The sequence below is a fragment of the Hypanus sabinus genome, chromosome 7 (genome assembly GCF_030144855.1).
Source record: "Hypanus sabinus isolate sHypSab1 chromosome 7, sHypSab1.hap1, whole genome shotgun sequence".
Classification (NCBI taxonomy): Eukaryota; Metazoa; Chordata; class Chondrichthyes; order Myliobatiformes; family Dasyatidae; genus Hypanus; species Hypanus sabinus.
The window spans coordinates 81,329,738-81,354,801 of record NC_082712.1 but is presented as its reverse complement, the minus strand read 5'-3'; the positions used below and the strand labels follow the sequence as shown (position 1 = coordinate 81,354,801).

Here is a 25,064-nt window from a genome sequence, read left to right as displayed (position 1 = left end):
GTAACAATGGAATATTTGTAAATGTTGACACAGTCCTCGAGAATTCTTGTATCCTCCGACACACTCCTGGAGACCCTCAAGTTACTATAGACCCCTAAAAATGCTGAGCCACTCTGGGGAGACAAAGTGAACACCAGAACATTCTCAAAGATCTCTGTAAGCAACGATATGCTTCCCCAGGGACCACCTCAGAAGATTAGATTCGCCCGCGCATCCCCTCGCTGACTTAGAACATAGAACACAGAGATTCACATCACATTACAGGCCCTTCGGCCCACAGTGTTGTGCCGACCATTGAGACTGCCCAGAATTTCCCTAGTGCATTATCCCTCTCAACCCCGTTCTCCTGTCTTCTCCCCATAACCTTTGACACCCTGACTAATCAAGAACCTGCCAACCTCTGTTTTAAGTGTATCCGAAATTCCTGGGATATCCTTCAGTGTTTGACTCATTCCAGAGGATGCATGGAAACAGTGATGCACTTTTTGGGAATGGGAATACAGGAGCAATCCTGTGGATTTTCCCTGTGTATGCCTGCATCTATTAACATATTTCTGGAGATTCCTGTAGTATCAACATATTCTTATAACTATATCCAGGACAGTTATAAATACCAACACGACACTGAAAGTGCTGGTCTCTTGACTTGGTGTGTCTGGGTAGTCTTGATTTGTCTGATGGCTTTGGAGTTCCTTTCCGGGGAACATGCTAAGATGGTAGCGCGATATTAATACGCAGCAGCCTCTCCGGACTCTGGATTGGGGATTGCCAAACGTTATGTGGATTTTCTGCTGGAGTCAGTTTTGTCGTGTGCTTTTGTGATATCATTCTGGAGGAACGTTGTCTCATTTTTTAACTGCATTGCGTTTGTGGTTTCTAAATGACAATAAACTGAATCTGAAATCTCTGTAATCACTAACAACAAACTCTCAGGGAATCTCTATATATGGACTTCCTGGGAATCCCATTAACTGGTGACAGTCTCTGCAGGAATTCCTGTAATTACAGGCACGCTACAGCAGAATGTCCATGAACATTTAAAAAAAATCTCTGGGTTGGAAATCCTTGTACCCACTGTCACACTCCCTGGGAGTCCCTGTAGACAGTGTAGCTCTCCCAGGGAGAACCTCGTAAACATTGTGGGAATCCTTGGAATTATTGGCAAACATCTGGGAACACTGGGATAATCCCTGGGAGTCTCTGTCAGTCTCACAAATTTGCTGTGGTTCCTTATACCTCCACAATCACTGTGGAGATCCCTCCAGTCACTCACTACGCACACTTGAGGAATTCCTATGGATAACGACAAAGTCCTCTGGGTCAAACTTAAACACATTTAATGAATGAATTAATTTATTTAGAGATACAGTATGGTAACAGGCCCTTCTGGTCCAATGAGCCTGCACTGCCCAAATACAACCATGTGACCAATTAACCTATTAACCCTCACATCTTTGGACAGTGGGAGGAAACCCACATGGTTTGAGGAGAAAGGGCAAACTGCTTACAGACAGAGGTGGGCCACTGACACAGTAAAGCATCACGTTAACCTCCACACTACTGTGCCTCACCCCCAACACCCCCCCCCCCCCCCCACCACGCCAACTTCAGAATACTTGATGGTAGTTCTTATATTCTCTTCAGCCTTTTATGGGACCTAGCAGTCCCATAATTGACAAGGCTTCCCTGGAATCATGTAACTACTAACCATCTCAGGGAGAGTTCAGCTGATTGAATCCTTGTAAACACTGGCACCATTCCAGGGAATCTGTGTAACCTCTGACGCATTAGTGGGAATACCTGTGTGACTGATACACTCACTCACCGGCAAACCCTGTAACACAAGAGCTTGGGATTCCCTGTAAAATCCAGACGCACTCCACGGGGTTCACTGTGACTGCACAGCAACTGTGTAACTACCGACCCGGTTCCTGAACCGCAGACATCATCCCAGTGAATCCCAATGCCATTGGCTCACTCCTAGGAATCTCCACCACCCTTGACAAAATTTCCCAGGGAGTGTTAGTCCCTGTAGGGGTTAACTCTCTTTCCCAGGGAGCCCTGTAATCCTGCAATCCCTGACACGCTCTCTGGGACATCCTCTAGCTCCTGACACACTTCACAGGATTTCCTGGAGTACTAAATCATTCCCTGGGAATGCAGGCAGTACCTGACACATCTTTGTGACCACCTACTTATTACTTGTTATTACGAACTACTGACACATTGCTGGTGATCCCTGTAACTACTGACACATTCCTGGTGATCTCTGTAGCTATTGACACATTCCTGGTGATCTGTGTAACTACTGACACATTCCTGGTGATCTCTGTAACAATTGGTACATTGCTGGTGATCCCTATAACTATTGATACATTCCTGGTGATCTGTGTAACTACTGACACATTGCTGGTGATCCCTATAACTACTGACACATTCCTGGTGATCTCTGTAACTACTGACACATTCCTGGTGATTTCTGTAACAATTGGTACATTGCTGGTGATCCCTGTAACTATTGATACATTCCTGGTGATCTGTGTAACTACTGACACATTGCTGGTGATCCCTGTAACTACTGACACATTCCTGGTGATCTCTGTAACTACTGACACATTCCTGGTGATTTCTGTAACAATTGGTACATTGCTGGTGATCCCTGTAACTATTGATACATTCCTGGTGATCTGTGTAACTACTGACACATTGCTGGTGATCCCTGTAACTACTGACACATTCCTGGTGATTTCTGTAACAATTGGTACATTGCTGGTGATCCCTGTAACTATTGATACATTCCTGGTGATCTGTGTAACTACTGACACATTGCTGGTGATCCCTGTAACTACTGACACATTCCTGGTGATTTCTGTAACAATTGGTACATTGCTGGTGATCCCTGTAACTATTGATACATTCCTGGTGATCTGTGTAACTACTGACACATTGCTAGATTTCTGCACAATCTGTGACACATTCCCTGGTAATACCTGTAACGAGTCTCACACCCCTCATTTCCTGAATAGCCACTGATACACTTCCAAGAACCCCTGCAACCCTGGGAATTCCTGTATCCACCAGTATTCCCTGTGGAACCCTGTAAACTTCATTCCACTTCCCGGTGGTCCCTGCCCTTGGACACATTGCCAGGAATGCTTGTTTATATAGATTAATTGCTAGGGATCCCTGTGTTCATGATAGAATCCTAGACCTGATGCACCCTAATGGGGCATTGTACATGACTGCACAGTTACAGGCCCTTCGGCCCACAATGCTGCGCCCAACATTAACTAATGGCTACTACTCCATTCTCCCTGCACCAAGTCCATACCCCTCCATCTCTGTATATTCATCTGCCCATCTAAGGCCCTCTATCATATCTGCCTACTTGGCAGAACCTTGCAAGCACCCACCACTCTCTGTGTAAGCAAAAACCGTACAGCACATCTCCTTCGAACTTCCACCCTTCACCTTAAACCAGGGGTTCCCAACCTGGGGTCCATGGACCCTTGTTTAATGATATACAGTGGCATGCAAAAGTTTGGGCATCCCGGTCATAATTTCTGTTACTGTGAATAGTTAAGTGAATAGAAGATGAACTGATTTCCAAAAGTCATAATGTTAAAGATGAAACATTCTTTTCAACATTTTAAGCAAGATTAGTGTATTATTTTTGTTTTGTACAATTTTAGAGTGGAAAAAAAAGGAAAGGAGCACCAAGCCAAAGTTTGGGCACCCCCAAGAGATTTGAGCTCTCAGATAACTTTTACCAAGGTCTCACGCCTTAATTAGCTTGTTAGGGCTATGGCTTGTTCATAGTCATTGCGAGGAAAGGCCAGGTAATGCATTTTTCAAAGCTGTATAGATACCTTGACTCCTTATATCTTGTCCCAACAATCACCAATCATGGGCTCCTCTAGGCAGCTGCCCAGCACTCTGAAAATTAAAATAAATGATGCCCACAAAGCAGGAGAAGGCTATAAGAAGATAGCAAAGTGTTTTCAGGTAGTCGTTTCCTCAGTTCGTAATGTAATTAAGAAATGGCAGTTAACAGGAACGGTGGTGGTCAAGCTGTGGTCTGGAAGACCAAGAAAACTTTCCGAAAGAACTGGTCATAGGATTGCTAGAAAGGCAAATTAAAACTCCTGTTTGACTGCAAAAGACCTTCAGGAAGATTTAGCAGACTCTGGAGTGGTGGTGAACTGTTCTACTGTGCAGTGATACCTGCACAAATATGACCTTCATGGAAGAGTCGTCAGAAGAAAACCTTTCCTATGCCCTCATCACAAAATTCAGTGTCAGAATTTTGCAAAGGAACATCTAAACAAGCCTGATGCTTTTTGGAAACAAGTCCTGTGGACTGATGAAGTTAAAAGAGAACTTTTTGGCTGCATTGAGCAAAGGTATTTTTGGAGAAAAAACGGTGCAGAATTTCGTGAAAAGAACACCTCTCCAGCTGTTAAGCATGAGGGTGGATCAATCATGCTTTGGGCTTGTGTTGCAGCCAGGGACACAAGGAACATTTCACTGGTAGAGGGAAGAATGAATTCAATTAAATACCTGCAAATTCTGGAAGCAAACATCACTCAGTCTGTAAAAAAGCTGAAGATGAAAAGAGGATGGCTTCTACAACAGGATAATGATCTTAAACACACCTCAACGTCCATAATGGACTACCTCAAGAAGCGCAAGCTGGAGGTTTTGCCATGGCCCTCACAGTCCCCCGACCTAAACATCATCGAAAATCTGTGGATAGACCTCAAAAGAGCAGTGCATGAAAGACGGCCCAAGAATCTCACAGAACTAGAAGCCGTTTGCAAGGAAGAATGGGCGAAAATCCCCCAAACAAGAATTGAAAGACTCTTAGCTGGCTACAGAAAGCGTTTACAAGCTGTGATACTTGCTAAAGGGGGTGTAACTAAGTACTGACCATGCAGGGTACCCAAACTTTTGCTTTGGGCCCTTTTCATTTTTTGTTATTTTGAAATTGTAAAAGATGGAAATAAAAAAGTAATCGTGCTTAAATACGCATTAAAGAAATGCGTCATCTTTAAATTTATGCCGTTGGAAATCAGCTCATCTTTTACTCGCTTAGCTATTCACAGTAACAGAAATTTTGGCCAGGGATGCCCAAACTTTTGCCTGCCACTGAAGGTCTATGGAATGAAAAAGGTTGTGAACCCTTGTATTAGATTTTTGACCCTGGCTATCTATTTCCCTTATAATTTTATAAACCTCTATCAGATCGCCCCTTAGCCCCCCACTGTTTGTCCAATGTTTCAAACTATTGAATGGTGAGGAAGGAAAATGCAATGTTAGCATTCATTTTGAGAGGACTAGAATATAAAAGCAAGGATGTAATGTTGAGGCTTTATAAAGCACTGGTGAGGTCTTACTTGGAGTTGTGAGCAGTTTTGAGTCCTTTATCTTAGAAAGGATGTGCTGACATTGGAGGGGTTTCAAAGGAGGTTCACGCAAATGATTCTGGGATTGAAAAGCTTATCATATGAGCGGGGCGTATTTACGGAAAATAGCGCCTATGGCAAGCAGTGAAATTGCGCCCCATCCAAACATCTGACACACATCTTTTAGATAACTTTACCACAATATCAGCTCAAAAATACAAGTCAAGCTCATTAATCTTTTAATTAATGAATTATGGCAGTACATAACAGCACCGTCCTTGCTCTCACTGAAGCAAACTGGTCGATGATGTGATCAAAGTCAGTTTTTTCAGTGTCTTCTCTTCCTACACTCAGCAGAGTAAGATCACAGAGTCTGCCTTGACCCATGGAGGCTCTCAAATATGAAAGTATTCGTTTTAACTTGCTGAATGATCTCTCACAGCTGCCGATGGAAACTGCGATGGATAGCATAATCTGAATAGCAATGCGAAGATTGGGGAAGACACTCTCATCTCCATACTGCACAATAAATTCAAGAAGCTCTTCAGTTCTTGATATTTTCATGATGACCCACCTTGATAGCAACATTCTGCAATCCGAAATTTCTTCATATAGTTGCTGTCCATCAACATCAGAGCTGTACAATTCACCCAAATTTTCACACTTATTCTTTAGGTCATTACAGTCTCTCGACATCGAGAAGGAACCCAAACTTGGCATTGGTGTCATGCAAACGAGCGAACCTTTTGGCCATTTCTCTGTGAAGACGGTCGAGTGTTCCCTTCATGGCTCTTTCCATTTTGTCCTTAGCTGTTAACCCAGCGTCTCTCCAGTTCTCATCAGCCATTCGTTTCTTTCGTCTCTGACATCTTTCAACTTCAATATTCCATTCTTGACAGAGACCGATTCCTTCTTTGAGTGACTCACTGACCAACACTTCTCTTTCATCATAAAAATTATCTCGGAGGGCTTTCAAATCCAGGGCATCATCGTGGAAGTTCATGCTAGGATCCTGCAGCCTCTTTTAAATACAGTCAATGCGAATGAGTACTTTGTTCCAAAATCCTAGCAAAATCAGAAAATTGTAATTCAACAAGCAGTTGTAGAGCTGCCTTGCATCACTTCTTGTTTCACTGGTGTCGTTTTCATTGTCTATTATGTCCTGGAGAATTTGAAGTATCTCCTCAAGGTGCTTGTTGATGGGCTTCACTGCTTCTGTCCTTCACCTGGTTTTGGACTCCGACTTAACAACTCCAGGTACAGCGTTTTTGAGTTTTTCCCAGCGCTGTGTTGAATGAATGGAAAACACGTAGAGAGCTTCGATGGTTCCAAAAAACGTGACCATCATTGTATCCTGCTTGGCTGCACGGAACCCACCAAGTTGAGTGAGTGATTGTCGCTATTCACAAACACTGCCAGGTTGTTTTTCTCACTTATTCTTTGATGAACACCACTTCTGTGTCCAGCCATCACAGCAGTGTTGTCATAGCACTGTAACCGACAATCTTATAGCTCCATTTCGACCTTCTCTAGCTGTTTCAAGATGTCTTCAACCAAACTCTCAGCATCCTTCTGGCTTATCTGGATAAAACCAAGGAAGGGCTCTCTAACATGGACTGTTTTCCCCTCAAAATCAACTTCCACATACCTCATACTTCTGACATCTGCTCACGGTGTGCCTGATCAGGAGTCGAGTCGAACATGAGTCCATAGTACTTGGCTTTACAAATGCTTCTCAGTAAACTCTGGTGAACAGTGGATGCCATCATGTGGATGAATTCATTCTGGACACCCGGTGAAAGATAAGACGTGGACCCAGGCTGACTTTCCAAATGAGTGAGGTGTTCTTTTATGACAGGGTCAAAGATGGCCAGTAGTTTCAGAAAGCCAAGGAAATTTCCCACATTGGAGTCATCGTCTATCTGAAGTGATGCCCTGTGTCCTCTCAAAGCCAGGTTCTGAGTCACAAGGAATTCTATGCAGTGAAGGATTCTCGTCAAGATACCACGCAACTTCTGCTTTTTCTTCTCAATCTGTGACTGAAATACGGTGTCAATAACTTTGTTTCAAGCTAAATTTCTTCCCATTTCTTTCCACTGTGTGAAGCATTCCCCATGATTCTTGGCATTTTCATGAACACTAATCCTTTCAGGTGCTTTTCGCTGGTTGAATCCACTTTCCTGCTCCAATGAGGACTGATGGTCTGACTGGGAATAGAGAAGACAACAGATACAAAATGCAGACTCTTTAGAAGAGGAATAAACCAGCCATGAGTGAGTCACTTCCTCACCACGACCATTTCCCAATTTCCTCTTGAACCAAGTTTTGTATATTGAACGGTTATTTGTTGGTAGGAAAGGCCCCTCACTGTTCTGGAAATACTTCGATCCCATCTTTACTATTTCTGTTTTCAATGCGTCAGGCAGAATTGCTTTTCCAGTATCCTTGTCGAACTTCAGAAGTCCAATGTCATGCTGTTCAATCATTTCTGGTATGACAGTTCGAGGCTCCTTGACACCATCCAGTTCACTAGGTTCAGTGTCGTCAGGTTCAATCTCGTCAGGTCAAATCTCGTCAATAAACTCAGCATCACCACCACCACCATCATCTTCCCCTCCTGTCATGTCCACATTCGCTGTGGCAGCTTCACTCTTAATCTCATCAGACTCGGTTTTATCTGACTTGACTTCCTCCTCGACTTGTAGCAGGCACAGGCGACTCCATGGAACGTGTCGAACTACTTGTGCCGGGCTTTTCAAAGGGCATGAAAAACTTGCTCAACTTCTTGGCTTCCTCCACCTCCAACTTCCGTCTCTTCTGTCCTTCAGCTCCACTTTCATTCTTTGTGAAGAAACGTTTCATGGTCTTCTTACACAAAGTTCTGCAATAAGACCATCCTAGTGCTTCTCACCCATGCTAATCAAAGACAGATCACACATCTGAAGAAAATTATTTTTTCACTATCCGATGGCTTGTTTGACTTTAATAGAAACTGCACAGTGGCGCCCAGGGCACGTGCCATACCTGCCATACCTTAGATACGCCACTGCATATGAGGAACGTTTGATGGCTCTGGGCCTCTGGTCACTGGAATTCAAAAGAATGAGGTGGGGATCTCATTGAAACCTACCGAATGTTGAAAGAACGGATGTAGAGAGGATGTTTCTATGGTGGGGGAGTCAGACACAGCCTCAGAATAGAGGGGCGTCCTTTCAGAATGGAGATGAGGAGGCATTTCTTTAGCCGGGGAGTGGTAAATCTGTGGAATTTGTTGTCACCAGAAGTTGTGGAGGCCAAGTCGTTGAGTATATTTAAAGTAAACATTGATAAGATTCTTGATTAGTTGGGGTGTGAAGTGATATGGAAAGAAGGTAGGAGATTGTGGCTGAGAGCGGAAATGGATCAGCCATTTTGAAATGGCGGAGCAGAATCGATGGGCCAAATGGCTCCTTTATCTTATGGTCTCCTTGCAGCTCATACCCTGTAATCCAGGCAGCATCCTGGTGAACCTCTTCTGCAGCCTCTCCAAAGCCTCTACATCCTTTTTGTAAGGGTGCGTGGACCAAAGCTGAATGCAATACTCTCGACGCAGCTCAAACAGAGTTTTATAAAGCTGCAACATAGAGTCAAAGTGCACGGAATAGGGTCTTCGGACTACTGCTCAAGACCGACAGTGTTGCTCAGCAAATTAGTTCCATCTGTCTATATTTGGACTTCAAAACCTCTCCTGTCCATGCACAGTGCTTATCTAGGTGGCTTTTAAAGGATGCTAGTGAACCCACCTCAGTCATTATTTCTGGCAGCTCATTCAAATTATGCACCACCACTTTCATGAAGAAGCTGCCCCTGATGTCAAATCTCTCTCCTCTGATCTTAATCTTCAAGAGGACCAAACCTAATCATAGGGATCGGAGGTGTCTCAATAACCCGGAGAGCTACGTTGGTTGGTCAGGGCTTTATGCTTTGGCTCTTGGTAAGGTCACCCATACCAAACAATCAAAGGGTAAAGGCCAGACTAAGAGTGGTCCACCGGTCCTCCAGGTTTGGGGTTCAGCTCAAGGCTAATGACCCTAACTTGTAAAACAAAATGGTTACAGAAACAGCAATGAAGAATCCTTCTAATCTCTAAGTGATGGTCTTTGGCCAGACAGAGATGGAGAACCTTTGTTGTTGCCCCAAATGCCAGTGGCATAACAGACGGTAGCCTAGCTGATCATAAGCCTGTGTCCTCTTGTTTTCAACTTCCTCGGTGCCTCAATTAATGAAGGCAAGCAGGCCGTACACTTTTTTACCACCTATTGACAGAGGAGAATGGGAGAAAGATCATGGAGTTGGGAATGCTGGTCTCGAGGGATGGGGTATTAGACCCTTGAGGCCAATTCTTAAGCCAACCCAAAAGACGTAAATATTTAAGATCTGTACCATCCTGCAATACTACCACTTATTGATCTTAAATGAGGTTTTCCAAATATATTGGGACAATTAAGGGCCCCATTAAGGACAATTAAGGGCCCCCTTAAGGAATTATTACATCTTCTTGATTGTACGTGTGATTTTTTTAAAATATAGATTCTCAGATTAGGGAGGTAGGATGATCAGCACCCTCTCCTGTCAATTGCATCAGTTACACTGAACTTGGAGTGATGAGAAGTTTATTTAGTTAGTTAGACATACAGCACAGAGTAGTCCCTTCCAGGCAAAAAACCTCGATTTAACCCATCTAATCACAGATCATTTACAATGATCCTACTAACCAGTACGTCTTTTATCTGTAGGTGGAGACCCATATGCTTGAACGCTGACGCCCTGAGCTGTAATAGGGCTGCGCTAACTGCTATGCTACTGTGGTTACGGGCCCCTTTTGTAAGAAAAGACGTGAGGGTACAGAGGAGGTGCAGAAGAATGATTCCAGGAATGAAAGGGTTAACAAATGAGGAGGGTTAGATGGCTCCGGGCCTGTACTCACTAGATTTTACAAGAATGAGAGGGGGTCTAATTGAAACTTATCGAATGTTGAAAGGCCTCGATACAGTGTACGTAGAGATGTTTCCTGTAGTGTGAGGGCTCTAAGACCAGAGGGCACGGCCTCAGAATAGAGGGACGTCCATCTAGAACAGAGGTGAGGAGGAATTTCTTTAGCCAGGGTGTGGTGTATCTGTGGAATTCATTGACACAGGTGGCTGTAGAGGCCAAGCCATTGGGCATATTTAAAATTAGTCAGTGTCAAAAGAGAGTGGAGTTGAGCGGGATAATAAAACAACCATGAGGGAATTGCAGAGCAGACTCGTGAGCTGAATGGTTTGATTTTGCACCTAAGTCCTATGGTCTTATGGACAAGATGATTGATCTGAGTTTCCAGTTTGCTGGGATCATGGACAATAATATTATTACTAGATATAACCCACAACATCATCTGTTTTACTGATAGAATCATAGAGTCATAGAGAAATAGGCCCTTCAGCCCATCCAAACCGTGCTGGGCCATTTAAACTGCCTACTCCCATTGACCCACACTCGGAACCATAGCCCTCCATACCCCTACCATCCATGTACCAATCCAAACTTCTTTCAAATGTTGAAATCAAGCTCACATGCACCACTTGCGCTGGCAGCTCGATCCACACTCTCACCACTCTCTGAGTGAAGAGGTTTCCCCTCATGTTCTCAGTAAAAGCTCGCTTGCATTTATGTCATGAGGGATGTTGACAAATGGGCCGCATTAGAAGCAGACAGGGATGTTGAGTTTGGCTGGTGGCTGAGCCATCAGGGGACTGGGGCTCATTATGGACTCGGACACCAAGATCCCACTGTAGATCGACACTGTTAGTCATGCCATGCCCTGAGAAGTACAACCAGGCCTCTCACAAATGCTGAAATATCACTCCTGTTCCTTGGAAAACCCCTCTCTGTGCTGCCATTCCAAGATCTGGATAAGGATGCGACTGGAATACCCAATAAGGTCACCACCTCTCTGGTAGAGGGTTGGTGGGATGGATGAGGGTGAGGGATAGGGGGTAAGGAGCATGAGTGGAGGACTTCAGTTAGGTTGGAGGTCATGTGGTAACTTCCCGGACGTGTCCAGCATTGGCTGACTTTTGTAGTCAATGGCAGCCTCTAATTGGCCAATGCCACTAAACAGGGCCGACAGCTCAATTTTCCTTAGGCCTGTAAAGCATTGCCTGATGAACCGCCCAGCCCCCCCGTTGGATCATTCAAGAAAGAAAATATAGTCAGGCAGTATTTTGTTCAGGGGGGTCTTTCTGCTTCATCGACAATTTTGTTTGAAAATTCCAGCAGCGAGGTAATCCTGACTACGTTCTTTAGTGGCTTGCAGATGCCCAGAGCGTCTCAAGTGTAAGGAGGGTCCAGTTTGCTTTTGCGCGCCTGGTGCCTTCCCCTCCCTACACAAACCCCGCCAGCTCCCACCCTGTTCATTTTAATCACCCCCTCCCTCTTCTCCCCTCCCCCACACCGACCTCCACAAAAGAGAGAGAGAGAGTTCCACCAAAAAAAAATTACGTTCCGTTTCTCAGGGAGCCAGAGGGGAGAAACGTCACCAAGGGAGCAGGCAGCTGGTCGCTGGGGCCTTTAGATTCAGACTGCCATCTGCCAGAAGTGGAACCAAGAGAAAAAAAAGGGAGCTGTTCCCTCAAAAGATACCGTGTTGGTGACATGTGCATGGCATGTTAACGGGGTGACTCAAGCCTTCAGTAGGTACAGGGTCAGGTTAAAGGTCACTTGTTGCCTCAGTAGACTTGCCACTTGCTTCGTCGGCCCAGGTGGTGGCATCGGGAATGTGGTCAGCACAGCTCTGAAATGGGGGATGCGTAGAGAGAGAGAGAGTTGCAGCAGGAAAGAGGCCCTTCGGCCCGCCAACTCCATGCTGACCTTCAGTTGCCCATTTTATCCTTGACATCAGTCGTCCCTTCCCGGGTTCTCACCCTCAGCCTCACACTCACACTCAGAGGGATCAGAGCTTATTTGGCCCTGCTCCTTGCTCCACCAATGTCTACCAGCCCTGTTGTTTGCCTGGCGAGCTGGCTAAATCCATGGGCCAACATTTGGAGCCTTACCAACGCCCTACCATCACAGAGCCACTCTCTGAAGTCAGGGGGCAATGAAGTCAACTGGGGCATTGGGCAACCACCCTCTTTGGTCCGTTGGATGAGGTCGCAGCCAGGCAACCCTTGTAATGACATCACAACAGGACCGTGCTGATGAGGCCACCATTGCTATGCTTTGGTTGTGATGCTAATAACATCACAGTAGAAACCCATTGCCCATGTCAGGGTGCCGATGATGTCACACATCCTGTGGTTAAGCCCATGATGTCATGGACACCTCCTCCCCAAACCCAATTGACTCCAGCTGGAGAATATTTCATGGGTTTTCCAAGGAAGCAAAGGAGTTTGCCTCTGTGTTGGGAACCTGTGGAGATATTCCATTGGAAATGTCACTATATCCTGCCTGCCCAATGGGAAAAGTTCACGGTCAGTTTCCAGAATAAAGGGGAAGCCCTCTAAGGCTTGTGCTCAGGTGAAGGCCATTCAACCCATCAGTGTTCGCCATGACAAAGGTTTCTGGGCCAACTTCCACACCATGGCTGAGTTCAACACCAGCTCCCCGAGCAGCTCAATCGTTTGATTAGCTGACATAGAAACAAAGAGCCAAGGGCTGTGGGTAGGTTGTCAAACATGAGGGCCTACTATAATTGGGCTGGGGGGGGGGTTGGAGGGGTGACGAATTGCAAGAGAGCAGCAAAGTCATGACCATAGCAACAAGTGGCCTCTGGCCTCACCCGTCAGTGCGGCCTTTTCCGTTTGGTCAACCAGGGTTCTGCTTTCCCTTCTGGGGGCTACTACGGTCGCATGCAGACACCAAAATTGTCAAATGTTTTGTACTGGCTGAATACCTTTTGTGGAATTGCTCCAACGGTTACCTTCAGAATGGTGAGAGAGGATCAGGAGGTTGACGCAGGACGCGCCCGCGCCCGATCCGAACACCGTGATCCTCATGGGGTCCCCACCGAAATAGCCGATGTTTTCGCTGAGCCACCGCAGAGCCTGGATCTGATCCAGCAGACCATAGTTACCTTTGGCAGCCATATCCCCCGTGCTCAGGAACCCTGCAAAGGAAGGCGAGAGGGGGGTAACACTCAGCTGGTTGGACGGCTCCTTTCAGAATCAGAATCGGCATCAGTTCGATATCACTGGCATATGTCATGAAGTTTGTAAATTAGTGGCAGCAGTACAATACTATACACGATAAGATAAAAAATGCTGTGAATTACAGTAAGTATACATATATATATATATATGTGTGTGTGTGTGTGTGTGTGTGTGTGTGTGTTAAATAGTTAAATAAGCAGTGCAAAAATAAATTTTTTTAAAAAGTGAGGTAGTTGTCATGGGTTCAATGTCCATTCAGAAATTGGATGGCAGAAGGGAAGAAGCTGTTCCTGAATCACTGAGTGTGTCTTCAGGCTCCTGTACCTCCTTCCTGATGGTAACAGTGAGAAGAGGACATGACCTGGGTAGTGGGGGTCTTTAATGATGGATGCCAACTTTTTGAGGCACCGCTTCTTGAATATGTCCAGGATACTATGGAGGCTAGTGGAGCTGACTAAGTTGGCAACTCTCTACAGCTTATTTCAATACTGTGCAGTAGCACCCTCACCACCACCCCCCAATACCAGTGATACAGCCAGTCAGAATGTTTCCTGCAGTACATTTGCAGAAATTTTCAAGCCCTTTAGGTGACAAGCCAAACCTCCTCAAACGCCGCATTAAATATAGCTGTTGTCTTGCCTCCTCTATAGATGCATCAATATGTTGCGACCGGGCTAAGTCCTCAGAGATCTTGACACCCAGGAACTTGAAACTGCTCACTCTCTCAATCTGTAAGGTCTGGTTGTGTTTTCTTGCTTTATCGCTGACTTTGTGAAATCTGCTATTTAGCAGCAACTGTACAGTGCAAGACATAAAATATTACTATGAATTATGCTGGAATCTTTCCTGTAATACCAGTGGCTCTTAACTTGCTAAGAAGCCTCATATGCGGCACCTTGTCAGAGGCCTTCTGAAAATCCAAGCACACACCATCTACCCACTCTCCTTTGTCTATCTTGCTTGTTATTTCTTCACAGAATTCCAACAGATCTGTCAGGTATGATTTTTCCTGATGACCACATCCTATTTTATCATGTGCCTCCAAGCACCCTGAACCCACATTCTTAACATCCTTAACACTGTCCCCTAAGGGTTCCTTTACCTTAAGCTCTCTAATCAATTCTGGTTCATTCCACAACATCAAACCTAGAATAACTGATGCCTTAGTGAGCTCAACCATGAGTTGCTCTGAAAAGTTATCGCATAGGCACTCCAGAAATCCCCCTCTTGGGATCCAATACCACTCTGATTTTTTTCAATCTACCTGCATACTGAAATCCCCCATGACAATTATAACATTGCCCTTTTGGCATAAGTTTCCTATCTCCCATTGTAACTTGTAGACCACATCCGTAATACTGCTTGGGAGTTTGTATACAACTCCCGTCAGGGTCTTTTTACCCTTGCAGTTCCATAGCTCTATCCACAACAATTCCACACTTTCCAACCCTATGTCACCTCTTTCTAAGGATTTAATTTCATTTTTTACCAACATATGCATACGTTAGAATGCTGTTCCTGGACTACAGTTCAGCGTTCAACACCATAATCCCCTCAGACTTGACAGGAAGCTCAGAGACCTCAGCTTGCACCGTCTTGTGCAGCTGGATCCTAGATTTCCTATCGGATCGCCAACAGGTGGTAAGGATAGGCTCCATCACCTCTGTCCCTCTGACCCTCAACACAGGTGCCCCCCCCATGGTTGTGTCCTGAGTCCCCTCCTCCACTCCCTTCACATCTACGACTGTGCTGCCATCTGCTGATCAAATTGGCAGATGACACAACTTTGATCAGCCTTATTTCTAGCGGTGATGAGACAGCCTACAGAGGAGAGGTTGACACTCTGACACAGTGGTGCCAGGATAACAACCTCTCCCTCAATGTCCAAAAAAACAAAAGTTTACAGGAGGAATAGAGACAGGCTCGGCCCTGATCAACTTCAATGGGACTGCAGTTGATAGGGTGAGTAGTTTCAAGTTCCTCGGTATACACTTGGACTGTACACACTGGTTGTTTTGCAAAAAAAGCGCAACAACGTTTCAGGTAACTGAAGAAGTTCGGCATGGCCCCCAAATCCTCAAGACCTTCGGCAGAGGCACCATTGAGAGCAACCTGACTGGCTGTATCCACAAAGTGCACTGCAGATGCTGTGGCCAAATCAACACGTACAAACAGCAGGTCGGGCAGCATCTGTGGAAACGAGCAATCAACATTTCAGGCCGAGACCCTTCGTCAGGACTGGCTGTATCACTGCCTGGTACAGGAAATGCACCAACCTCAATCACTGACAGTGGTTTGGACAGCCCAGCGCATCTGTGGAGGTGAACTTCCCTCCACTGAGGACATTTACAGCAGCGGATGTGTAAAGAAGGCCTAGGAGATCATCCGGGACACCAGTCACCCCCAACCTTAAACCGTTTCAACTGCTTCCGTCTGGCAAATGGTAGCACAGCAATGTTAAAACCAGGACCAACAGGCTACGGGGCAGCTCCTTTCTATAAACCATTAGACTTTTAAATTCACATGTCTGTACATTGCGATGGAGTCATAACACAAAAATATTTTCTTCCTCGTGTTGTGGGATGAATGTAAGATTTAAATAAGTTCATTCATTCAATTCATTCATATTTCATTTGAGTTATGTTATCCCCCTCTGCCCACCTGCCTGTTCTTTTGATATAATGTGTATCTCCGAACGTTAAGCTCCCAGCTATAATCTTCTTTCAGACATGATTCAGTGATGCCTGCAATATCATACTTGCCAATCTGTAACTGTGCTACAAGTTCATCTACTTTATTCCGTATACTGTGTGCATTCAGATATAACACCTTCAGGGTGTATTCACCCTTTCTGATCTTGTCTGCCCTTTACATTGCAACACATCTCATTGACAGCAATTCTGCCCTGTCATCAGCCTGCCTCTGTCAGAAGCCTCGCTACACAGTGCATCTGTTTGTAAACCAGCTGCCCCATTTTCAGTCTGATCACTCCAGTTCTCACCCCCCTGCCAAATTAGTTTAAACCCTCCCCAACAGCTCTAGCAAACCTGCCCACAAGGATACTGGTACCCACCGGGTTCGGGCGTCACCCGTCCTTTGTGTACAGGTCGTACCTTCCCCAGAGGTGATCCCAATGATCCAGAAATCTGAAACCCTGCCGCCTGCCCCACGTTCACCCGTTCCTGCCCTGACCAGCACCTGTTACTGGGAGTAATCCCGAGATTATTACCCTGGAGTTCCTGCTCTTCACTTCCCTGACTCAACATATTCACTTTGCAGCACCTCTTCCCCCTTTCTATCCGTGTCACTGGTGCCAACGTGTGCCACATTCTCTGCCCCCCCTTCTGAATAATCTGCAGCCTGGGCCCTAGTGCCCGGGAAGCAACACAGCATCCTGGTTTCTCTTCCACACCCACAGAACCTCCTGTCTGTCCAGACTCCTATCACAATGGCTTCATTCCTACTGGAACTCAGTTCACCACAGTGCCACTGGCTCGGCTGCTGCTCGTGGTATCATGTGAAACTGTTAAGTATTGTGTATGATGGCGTTCTGCAATATTGTATATAACGTTTACATTACAGGTGTTCCCCCCCCCCCTTACAAAGGTAGAGCGTTCCTATGAAACCTTTCTTGAGCCAATATGACGTAAAGTGAAGAACCATTAATTTATATGGAAAAATTTTCGTAAGAGCGAAAGTCCTCTTTGTAATGCGAAAACAGGTTTGCGAAAGCAAAGAGGTGTAAAGTGTGGGGACACCTGTATATTGCTGTGATATTGTAATAATTTGGATAACATTTGTAACACAGTGAAGAGCTAACTAGACTTCAGGAAGGGGAAAGAGGGTAGACACAAACACAAGAAAGTCTGCAGATGCTGGAAATCCAGAGCAACACACACACAATGTTGGAGGAACTCAGCAGGTCAGGCATGGAAATGAATGGAAATGGAAATCTATGGAAATGAATAAACAGTTGACACTTCTGAACTGAGAAGGAGAGGGATGATACCAGAATAAAAAGGTGGGGGGAGGGGAAGGAGGCTCGCTGGAAGGTGATGGGTGAAGCCAGGTGGATGGGAAAGGTCAAGGGCCGGAGAAGAAAGAATCTGGTCAGAGAGGAGAGTGGACTATCGGAGGAGCGGACCCAGGGGGAGGTGACACGCAGGTGAGAAGAAGTAAAAGGTCAGGGTGGGGAATAGAGAGAGGGAAACGTGTTCACCAGCAGGAGAAATCGATATTCATGCCATCAGGTTGGAGGCTACCCAGACAGAATATAAGGTGTGGGTCCTCCACCCTGATGGTAAGTGTCAGCAGCTTTAAACTCCTGGGCTGTAGCCCTGCACATGGACGCGATTACAAGGAAGATCTAAGATTAGCTACATCTGTCACGTGTAAAATTAGGCCTCCGTCGGTCAGGTTCGACCACGGATGTTGCGTCCTGGCTGTCTCAATACGCAAGCCTGGCAATACGATATGGAGAGCAAGCTGTAGCCCATGTAGCAGGCTCCCCCTCAGCTGATGAACCCGAAGGAACAGCAGAGGCTGATAGAGTTTGGCAGCAAAGGCGTCATAGTAGTTGCCAGTCAGCATTGAACTCAATATTAGGCACTGCAGCTCCAGATTTTTCCCTCGGGGTTTACTCCCGAAACCTCCCCCGTGAGTGGATACAGCCAAACGGCAGTGGAGGCTTGAGCTCAGAGCTTTCCTTCTCCTAGATCGGGGGTCGGCAACCCGCGGCTCCGGAGCCACATGTGGCTCTTTTACGTCTGTGCTGCGGCTCCCTGTTGCTTTGGGAAATAATTGGTCAGTATTTAATTAAAATGTATTTTATGTTAGTTTGTTAGTTTTTGAAATGTAATTCTAAATTTGAAGATTATTGTGATCTTGTACAATCTAAATAAGACGTTGTGGCGACCCATTTCCTGACACATCCGAACCGGCTCACAATTAGCCAGCGTTCAGGCTAAGGGAGATAGCCTACGGGGGCTTGTGAGTACGTGTCTTTTGCAGCATCCGCGCCCATGGGGGCGGGTTGAGGGAGGCTTAAAAGCAAGGCTGTTTAGTTCGAATAAAGCTATCTTTGACTGCAGTTTACTGACTGTGTGTAGCACACCGCTACAACGTGTTTTTATCGCTGGCTGTCCAGAGGGGAGGTGCTGAAACGCTTTGTCGCATGTCTGGAAGAAGTGAAAACTTTCCTGGGCAGCAAAGGGCTCACCTTTCCTGAGCTGGAACAGCCAGAGTGGCTGGAAAAGCTACACTTCATGGTAGACATGACAGCGCACCTGAACACGCTGAACACAGCTCTTCAGGGGTAAGGACGTACAGCCCTGCACATGTTGGAGGATGTTTTGGCATTCGAGCGCAAGTTGACAGTGCTTGCCAGAGATTTACAGAAAGGCACATTGTCTCACTTCCCCAATTTGAGAGAGTTCAAACAAGGTCACGACATGATAAATTCGGAGTATTTACATTCTGCAATCATCGCAATGCAAACATCGTTTGGGAAACGCTTCTGTGAGTTCAGAGAGGAAAAAAACATTAATTGTTTATACATAGCATAAAGGCAAAACAAAACGTTGTATGCAGTGTTATTTCATTTTAAATGTCAAACGGGTTTTGCGGCTCCCAGTGTTTTCTTTTCTGTGGGAAACGGGTCCAAGTGGCTCTTTCAGTGGTAAAGGTTGCTGACCCCTGTCCTAGATGAATTGACAAGCCCCATCTGCCCGAGGCGACTGGTTTTGAAGCGACTAGTTTTAGGGAGACAGTAACCCGCTTTTTCCCCTTCAGTAGGAACAGTTCCACTGGGCCAAGGAACTAAGCCACACGTGAAGGCCAGGAGCTAGAATTTCTTGCCAGAAGCTGTTTGAGGCGCACGCCATTGGGAGCATTGGGAGCTCGTCCCCATTACCACACCCTCCCCGGCTATAACAACCTTAAAGAACTTGTACATCGAAATGTAGAGGCCTCTGACCCTCCTTCCAGATGGTCACAATAAGGCAAGGGCATGCCCTGGGTGACGGGGGTCCTTAATGACGGATCGCTCCTTGTAGATGTCCCGGATGCCAGCGAGGCTGGTGTCCATGATGGAACTGGCAGAGTTTACAACTCTGCAGCTTTTTTTTGATCCTTCGTGGTGGCCCCTCAGACCCAGACGGTGATGCAACTCAGTGTGATCAGCAGCTTTATTGTCTGTCTATACTCCATCTTCTCTGTACTGGTTACATTTCTGTTAATTTCACCAACATGTGTCATGCCATTTGTTTTATGAGGCAGTACACTGCAATGCGTACACTAGAAAACCAGACACCCCATGTGGACCATGAGGTGCTGTTCATTTAGTGAAGAGATCTCCACCCAAAATGTCGACTCTCCATCTCCCTCCACAGCCATTGCCCGGCCTGCTCAGTCCCCTCAGTATCCTGTGGGTGCTCCAGGTTCAAGCATCCACTTTCTCTTGTGTGTTTACCACACTTGGGGTGCTGCTTCTCAATGTTCCTGTCTCTCTCTCCCCTCCTCTCGTACACTTGACTCCCTCAGCAGTGCGAACAAAGGGGTACGCTCTGGATTTCTGTAGCCACCCGGTTCCTGCGGCGAACACAGCGAACAGGCCCAAATGATGTAGGGATTGGTATAGAGTACAGCAGCTCCTGAACACTTTCACGCACCCCCTCCCTCTGGCACCGACTGAGGAGACGGCTGGTTAATGTGCAAGCAATGAGCAGAGGCACATAAATGGGATATGACAGGGAGAGGGAGAGAGAGAGAAAGGGGACTGAGGGGGGGGGGGAGAGAGAGAGAGAAGGAAAGAGGGGGAAAGAGAAATGGAGAGAGAGAAAGGGAATGAGAGAGATGGAGAGAAAAAGAGAGGGGGAGAGACAGAGAAAGTGAGAAAGAGAGAGAGCAAGGGAGAGGGAGACGGAGAGGGAGAGAAAGAAAAAGAGAGGGAAAGAAAGAGAAAGAAAGGAAGAGGGAGGGGAAGAGAGAGAGAGAAAGAGGGAGAAAAAGGTGGAGAGAAGGGGAGAGGGAGAGAAAGAGAAAGAGAGATGGACTGGAGGAGGGAATACAACTTAAAACACACACAGACACTCTTTCACACAAACACATACATCACACACACAAATACATGCACGTACACACACACAGACACACTTTCACACAAACATCAGCTCACATACGGACACACACTCACACACATACATACCCAGCCATATGGATGCATACACACACCAACTCATGCATGCAACACAAATACACACAGAAAGACACGTGCACACACAAACGCACAGGGTGGCTCTCTCGGCTGCATTTGCTGAGGAATGGGAACGCGCACAGTCCCACCACAGAACTCCCACCACAGTCCTCACACAGAGAATCCTGGCTGTGCGGTAGCTTAATGAAGGCCCCAGTAGGAGGTGAGAGCAGCTAATGGGGCAGGAAAGGGAGTGTTTGTGAGCAAAGCCCAGTTCAGTACTGGGGAATACCCCTGTGTGCTGCCTCTCCCACTTCTTGCCCTCTCCACAGGCTAAGTTCCAGCTAGACCCAGTTGAAACTTGGTCAGCCAACCCACTTCCCAGTCCCACCACCTCACCACTGACCTGTATCCTGACACCCACCTCCAGAGCCCCACCCTGCCCCTGGCAAAACCACCCACCATCTCCCTCCACCCAGCAACTGGCCAGGAGAGAGGGGAGTGAGAGGGAGGGGGAAAAGAAAGGAAAGCTAGAAGAAGGTGAGGGAGGGGCAGTGAGGGGGAATGGGAGAGACATGGACGGGAGGGTGGGAGAGAGGAGAATGGAGTTATGGGGATGCAGAGGGTGATGCAGGGAGAGAGTGGATGGGAGGAGGGGGGAGAGAATGGGGGTACCTGTTGTTGCCTTCCTCCAGGGGAGGTAGGACCATGTGGGAGTTTGGGGGCCCAAGAGGAGCTTAAACTATCTTCAGGGTGTGGTTTGAATGTTCCTGGGAATGGCTTGATGGCCTGGACACGGTGTATTCAGTATTTCAGTAATACTCACGCAATCTTGTATATATATATAGTTTGATTAAGCATTCTTATTTGTTTCAATAATTCATTCCGGGTTGCATATATAAATAAATGAATTGTATACATCACCAGGTTGCCACGTGATACATGCGCACCTTGCTGAAAGTAAACCCGCATTTCGGGCCCCTGTGCCTTCCTTTGAATTAGTTGAATGGTTTGAAGTTACAAAACATAACAGACACCCTGGTCGAGTTTAATCATCTATCTCTCCAGATAAACAATTAGCAATTAACAGCACCGGCAGATCTCAAACTGAGCTTTGAATTGGCTGAAGAAACAGTGATGAGGACGATGAGGCGCCGCTGCCAGTTGCCCAGGGCTCGGTGTCTGGGCTGACTGAAGATTCACTCGTCTTGTGTTTGTGCAGAGGAAATGTTGCTTTTCCTGCGCACTTGTTAAACAGACAGTCCTCGTTGAAACCTCCCGGGGATGGCACTCAACAACCAGTTTCCATATCTCCGCAATGCAGAGCTGTCCGACATGAATAACTTCTGACTGTGTCTGTGTCTGTGTGAGTGTGTGTGTGTGTGTGTGTGTGTGTGTGTGTGTGTGTGTGTGTGTGTGTGTGTGTGTGTGTGTGTGTGTGTGTGTGTTTACTCTGGGAATGAGTGGTAGAGATAGAATGGGTGAAAGAGAAGGAAGGAGGGAGTGAAAGAGTGAGGGGCTAAAGTGGAGGAAGTACAGAAAGGGATTCAAGAGGTGAGGGAGATGAGCAGAGATTGACAGCAGAGTGAGAGGAGGGAAGGGGAAGAGAGAGAAATGAGATTGGAGAGAGCGCAGGATAGAGAAATGGTGAGGTAGGGAGGGAGATGAGGAGAGAGAGGGAGAGAGATTAGGAAGGGAGAGGGTAAGAGAGATAGGGGAGAGAAAGAGAGGACGATGGGGGAGAGAGAGAGATGAAGAGGGAGACTGAGCGAGAGAGTGTGATAGAGGAAGAGAGAGGAACTGATGTACACCTCTGCCACTGGGTCGCTAAGCCCATACAGTGACCAAGCAGTCCAAAGCCCTAAAACAGAAAGACTATCCTCCACCCTCTTCTGAGGTAAACATCGGAAAGGTTTAGGGAATACAATGAGAAATACAGTTCCAGAACTCCCCCCACGCCCCCCCACCCCCAGCCCTTGTTCTAGCCTTTGGAAGCTGGGAAATGCCAGATGATTTTCCAACTTTGGGTAGCCCTCACTGCCTGTGCTCACTCTCTCTTGCCGATCCTTATGTCCTTCCATCCTTCTCTTGTCCTTGCCCACTTCCCTCAGTCTATCCCTTTATTACAACTGATTCCATCCATTTGTCACCCTACCAAATGGCCACCAGGGGGAGGCAGAGGTGACAAGACCAACCCCTCCTTGTTCAGCTACTTATTAGGTTAATTATTACTTCATTGTTATAACCTTTATCTTGTTTGTAGCCCTATAGAAGTTCCTCGTCTCTTGTTTCTTTTCTCAGCCTTTTGTAAATGAAGTCTTGCTTTCATTTGTAAGAATGTATATTCTCTGAAATGCTAGTGTAAAACCCTGGTTTAAGACCATGCTTTATTTTATTAATTACAGATATGCTGTTAGGCATTTTATGTTCTGCAGATCTCAAAATGCAGAGCGATGTAAAAAGTATTCCTTTAATCACATTATATAATTGAGTATTTCAATTTTGCTGCTTAATATAAAAGTTCTGTTGATTCATTATTTAGGCTTGTTGAATTACCCAATAGGGTTTGTCTTGGGAACATTCTCGAGAGAATGTGGTAAAAGAATGGGGAGCCATTTTCTAGAGAGAGCGTGGGATTGGAGAAGGAGAAAGAAGAAAAATGGAAACTGACAATGAACATAGCCCAACGACACAGTGAAATGCTCACAGAACCCACTCGGAAGGACAGATACCGCTGCTGGAAAATCCTCATGCAATGTTCTCACGGAGAACGTGCAGACAACTTTGAGTTAGTTGGAGCAAGTTTGACGCCTTTCACTTTGCGTGAATATTTGTCTCCTGGGTTGGGTTCTTCAGCACAAAAGTGTTACAGGACCATGAATAGACAGTGAAGCAAACTGGATTGATAATAAAACAATGAGCTCCAACGATTACGTGTATGATATGGGCTAATTACAAAGGGCCCTTTTCTTTATTTTGTATTATATAGTATTATTGTGTTTGTTCTAATTTTGAACTATTGCAAGTTCAATTTAAGTTTATACTGGTGTGAGTTAAATTACTGATCCCTAGCGAACAGTAGATTTGCATGGATGTGTCAGTATTCATACCAGTAACAAGATTTTTTTCTCTTAAAGGAACATTCAAACGTTTATGTTTGTGTTTACCCAAATCATATTTACACTAGACCTGTTTATTTACTGGAAATGGGATTTTCATCGTTATTGCCATGCATTGTAGAGTTATGTTGCTGTTCAGTTAGAGTCACAGCGATAGCTGACTCATTACACCAGTTGACGTCTTTTTGGATTTTGACTTTTTGACCTTCTGCCTGTACCTTGTCTGCCAAGGACTGAGTAAAGCCTTGTTGGATTTTTTCCCACTAATTCTCTGTGACTTTTTCTCTGCAACTGGGCTCAACACTATTCTGTGAGAGGGAAGTTAAAACTGAAGAAGTTACCTAGTCAACTTGCCCACTCTGTCTCCTCACCTCCCCTTTCTGTTCCCATCATCCTGCCATCAACACGGAAACATGTGATGCGATATACTTCGGTAGATCCAACTTGAAAGTGGAGTATGAGGATAATGGCAAGATTCTTGGCAATGTGGATCCATGTCCATCGATCCCTCAAAGTTGCCGTGAGTGATAAGGTGGCTCAGAAGGTTTTGTTGACCTTCATTAATCAGGGGATTGAGTTCAAGAGCTGTGAGATAACGTTGCAGCTCTATAAAACTCTGTTTAGACCACCCTTGGAAAATTGTGTTCAGTTCTTGTAACCATTATAGGAAGGATGTGGAAACTTTAGAGAGGGCACAAAGGAGATTTACCGGGGTGGTACCTGGACTACAGAACATGTCTTTTGAGGAATGACTGACAGAACTTGGGCTTTTCTTTTTGGACTGAAGGAGGATGAGAGGAGACTTGACAGAGCTGCACAAGATGTTAAAAGGCATAGGTAGAGGGGACAGCCAGAGACTTTTCCAAAGGGTGGAAATAGCTAATACAAAGGGGCATCATTTTAAGATGAGTAGAGAAAAGTTTGTGAGTGTTGGGGTGGAGATACCTCTCTACCAAAGGAGGTGAAAGGTGCTATTTCCCTCCACTAGCCTGCAGGTCACCCATGGGCAAGGTGTAGCACCTGCCTAGTGTGGTAAACTATGTGTATACCTGTCTGGACATGCCCCTCTGCTGACTGCTCCTGTGGCTCCTCCCACAGACCCCTGTATAAAGGCGATTGGAGGCACTGCTCCCCCCCCCCCCCAGTCTCCGAGATGCTGTGCTCCGTTATGCTGCTAATA

General features: G+C 46.0%; 1 protein-coding gene across 1 annotated transcript in view; it reads right to left on the bottom strand.

Moving 5' to 3' along the window:
* LOC132396901 (neuroligin-1-like) overlaps positions 1-25,064 on the bottom strand; it is a 404,856-nt gene that overhangs the window by 72,359 nt on the left and 307,433 nt on the right. Inside the window, exon 4 of the mRNA XM_059974972.1 lies at positions 13,345-13,530. Coding sequence (XP_059830955.1) covers positions 13,345-13,530 — 186 coding nt within the window. The remainder of the gene's footprint in view (positions 1-13,344; positions 13,531-25,064) is intronic.